The sequence below is a fragment of the Gracilinanus agilis genome, chromosome 4, assembly GCF_016433145.1.
Source record: "Gracilinanus agilis isolate LMUSP501 chromosome 4, AgileGrace, whole genome shotgun sequence".
NCBI lineage: Eukaryota > Metazoa > Chordata > Mammalia > Didelphimorphia > Didelphidae > Gracilinanus > Gracilinanus agilis.
Genome location: NC_058133.1, coordinates 510966010 through 510969960, shown reverse-complemented (window position 1 = coordinate 510969960; position 3951 = coordinate 510966010). Strand labels below are relative to the sequence as shown.

The 3951-nt window shown below is 50.2% G+C and overlaps 1 protein-coding gene across 1 annotated transcript in view; it reads left to right on the top strand.

Moving 5' to 3' along the window:
* Positions 1-3703: 3703 nt before the first annotated feature.
* Positions 3704-3951, top strand: part of ARMC9 (armadillo repeat containing 9) — a 57124-nt gene continuing 56876 nt past the window's right edge. The window contains exon 1 of the mRNA XM_044675661.1: positions 3704-3754. Within this exon, the coding sequence (XP_044531596.1) occupies positions 3704-3754 (51 nt within the window). The remainder of the gene's footprint in view (positions 3755-3951) is intronic.

The window sequence follows — 3951 nt, the reverse complement described above, 5'->3', positions numbered from 1 at the left end:
GGGGTGCGGGCACGGAAGCCACGCCCCCGACCCTGCCTCCTTAGCCACGCCCCCAAGGGACCTCCCCACCCCGCGGACCCCGCTCAAGGCCCCCTCCCTCTTCCTATGCCTCATCTTCTCAGCCCCTTCTCTCCTGTAGGGCCCCTCTCCCTTCCAGCTGGCCCTGCCTCTCTTCCCTCATACCACATCTTCTCCCAAACCCTCTCCCTTCCCCCACTCCTAGGACTCCCCTCCCTCACCTCTGCTCCTCCCCCACTCTGGCCTGCTAGGGAGCTGCCCCCTCCCCCCTCAGAGGAGGGGACGTCCTGAGGCTTCTTAAAATGGGGGCCCAGATCTTGGAAGGGATGGGGTCGCCTCGTCATTTTCACCACTAACTGAAATTGACCTTCCTGATCTTGAGAAGAGGGTCCGAGGCTTCCTGTGGCAGTGCCCAAGGAGTCCAAGTCTGCCCCATTTGAGCCCTTTGTCTCTATCCATTGAGGGGGATTTCTGGGAGGGCAGGGGCTGCTTTGTGGCCTCTCAGACCTGGCAGGTTCTTCTTTTATGGCTGACTGGTGGCCCAGAGAGGATGGGGCAGAATTCGTCCTTCTGCCTCCATCCTTTCATTCATTCCTTCAGCCTGCATCCATTCCCTTCACTCCATCCTTCAGCAGATGGAAGATGCACTGGGAAGATGCAGGGCCATGTAGCTCTAGCCTGGCTCCCATTCTCAGGGGCAGCATGTGAACCAGTAACCCTGTTGCCCACCCAGTGTGCCTAGGATGGGGAGCCTACTGCCATTTGGAGAGTGGGAAGACTGAATCAGAGAACAGGGGCCTTGAAGGGCATATTTGCCGGGTTTCTTTACCCAGGGCTTATGGTTATTGTGACAGCCCAAGGGAAAGGGCCTGAACCACCCTCAGGACAGTGGAGTAGGAAGGTGGGCACACATTAGATGATCACCTTCTGTAGCTTGTATAGACCCAGTTGTTAGCATGGTGTCTCTCCTATGAGAGGTATGGGGCAGTTTTTTGGCATTGTAGGTGCTTAATAAATGCTAGTTGGCTGACAAACATTAAACACCTACAGGGTACAGAACCTCTAGTTTGATGGCTCTGGGCAAGTGACTTAACTCCTTTGGACCTGAAGCCTCTCTTTGTCTCTTTCCTAATATATAATAAGCTCTTATATAGATTGGTAGGGAAATTCACATTCCCAGGAAATCCTGGATCTTTGAAGGTTGGAGTCACAAGGTACAAGACCAGGTACTGGGGGAAGGAAAGGGCCCTATATAGTGTGGGGGGGGGGGGGGGGGGATGTCTGGGGAGGCTCCGTGGAGGAAGGGCCATTTCAGGTGGGTAGAGGGAAGGACATTCCAAGCCAGAGAGCACCCATTTAGCTGGAATGGACAGGATGTGGAATGGGTTAATGTTGACTGGTTGTGGAATGGCACTTCAGATTGTGGGGCAAAGGAGAAAGGAGGATGTAGAGTGGAGGGAGAGACGGAGAGAAGACTGACACATGGAGTGAGGAGGGGATGGAGAGACAGGAGAGAGCCAGGTGGCAGGTTCACATGCAGTTGTCCTCAATAGCCGTAGGAATCCCCTAAAGCTGGGTGGCAGCCATAGAGTTAATTCTCCATCTGGGGCCAACGGGGTGACCACAGGGCTGGGCACTAGGGGCCTCTTCCAGCCTTTCCTACATCTCTATGTGCTGAGGCCACTGAGGTAGAGAGCACATGTGATTCCTCGGGGAGGCCACTGACTGAAACAGCCAAGTCAGAAAAAGGACATGGGGAGGGGAGGATGAGATCATCTGGGTTTGGGAGATACTGTGAGGACACAGAGTGAGTTTAGAGCTCAGAAGAGACCACAAGATGGGGGGAGACAGCTGGGGAGAGAGAGGAAAGGGGGGGAAGGAAAGAGGGAGACAGAGGGAAAGGGGGAGAGAGAGAGATCAAGGGAGGGAAGGAAGGAGAGATTTGGGAGGAGGTACAGTGATCCCTCACCTATATTGGGAGTTACTTTCCAGAGACCCTCGACATAGGTGAAAACCTGCAAAGTAGCAGCATTATATTTTATTTATATATTTTATATACATATATGTATATATATATATGTATACACACGCACACACACATATATATATATATAAACCCTTCCTACTCTCCTATAAACCTTTTCCACACTCTTATTAGCCAATCTGTGATATAGCGAAAACTCCACGATACAGAATTTATATATATATTTCCCCCCCTAAAACTAAACTCTTACCTTCTGTTTTAGAATCAATACTGTGTATTGGTTCTAAGGCAGAAGAGCAGGAAGTGATAAGCACTGGGGGATAAGTGACTTGCCCAGGGTTACACAGCCAGGAAGTGTCTGAGGTCACATTTGAACCCAGGACCTCCTGTGTCTAGGCATGGCTCTCCCTCCACTGAGCCACTCAGCTGCCCCCTAGATACCTTTTTTACAAAAACTTGTGCTACAGTGAAGCTGCAATAAGTGAACCTGGCTAAAGGGAGGGCTCGCTGTAGCTGCATAGTGAACATGTTGATTTTGACTCTCCATATGCTACTCCCGAAAGCTGGCACAGAGTTAGCTCGTGGCCTGGAGTCAGGATTCAGCTCCTTTTCTCACCCCTCATCTTCTTTACTGTTTTGGCTGCACCTGTATTAGTTACTGCTCTCTTTTCCCTTGATTTCTGCTCTCAGATTGCCTCTTACCGGTCTCACCATTCCCTCCTTTTCCTCAGTCTCCCTCACTGGTTCACTGACCTCTGAGGCTCTGTCCCAAACGCCATCCATTTTCTTTTTGTCCACCCTCCCTTTGGCGAGCTTAATGCTTTCCAGCTGACTTCCCGAGCCTCAGTCCCCCATCTCCAGTGGCTCTCTGGCCAATTCTACTCCCAATTGAACTTGTTAAAATTAGTTTAAAATAATGAGGTCGTGGATAAGACCTTGGACCTATAGTTAGGAGGATGTAGGTTCAAATCCCGGTTGAGATGGGTGGGAAGGTGGGTGAGGGTTGGATTTGGTGGCCTCTGAGGTCCCTTCTAGCTCGAAGTCTGGGGTCCCATAAGCACTCTAAAGTAGTAGACATTGACCAACAAAAAAGAAAGTGAATGGCTTGAACCATCTTTCTCTAGCACTGATCAGAAGGGAAAAAAAATCACAAACAAAACATGGCTTTAAAATCTATGCTTTGGAAAAAATAAGCCACGCTCTGCAGACCTAAACAGACGCAGCCCGTCTCTCTCAAGTGGTGTTTGTCGTTTCTGTAGGGGAGAAATGGATCAAAATGAATGTTTCTACGGAGCGATTTAAACCGAGTTCATCCCAATGAGGCTCTTAAAAATCGTAGAGTTAGAAAAGACCCTGGAGGCTGTGCAGTTCAATCTCATTTTACCAGCAGGGAAACTGAGGCCTGCAGAGAGAAATGCTTTTCTTAAAAGTCACAAAGAACTAGGGCTAGAACCCAAGACTTCTGACCCTCCACAGGTTTTGCTTAATAGCATTGGGGGGGGGGGGGATTTGGAGTCTTCCCTGGGAAGGTGGCCTTGGGGTAGTTGGACACTAAGTAACCTCCTGGGAGGGAGAGGAGACCGGATTCATTTTAGTTGCAAGCAGCCTTTACAGTTTCACCCACCGCCACAATGTAATGAACTGCAATGTGTCTTTTGCCTCCTAGACATTTTGTTATAAGAACGTCTGTGAGCCTTCAGAATGGGAGATATTCTGGCTTCTGAGGCAGAATTGCTTGGGCTGGTGAAAGAGGTATTCATTTATTCTTCCCTCCCTCCCTCCCTACTTCCCTCCCTCCATACCTTCTTCCCTCCTTCCCTCCCTTCTTTCCTCTCTCCCTTCCTTCCTTGTTCCCTCTTTCCCTCCCTCCCTCCCTACTTCTATGCTTTCCTTCTTTCCTCCCTGCCTCCGTTCTTCCCTCCTTCCCTCCCTTTCTTCCTTCCTTTCTC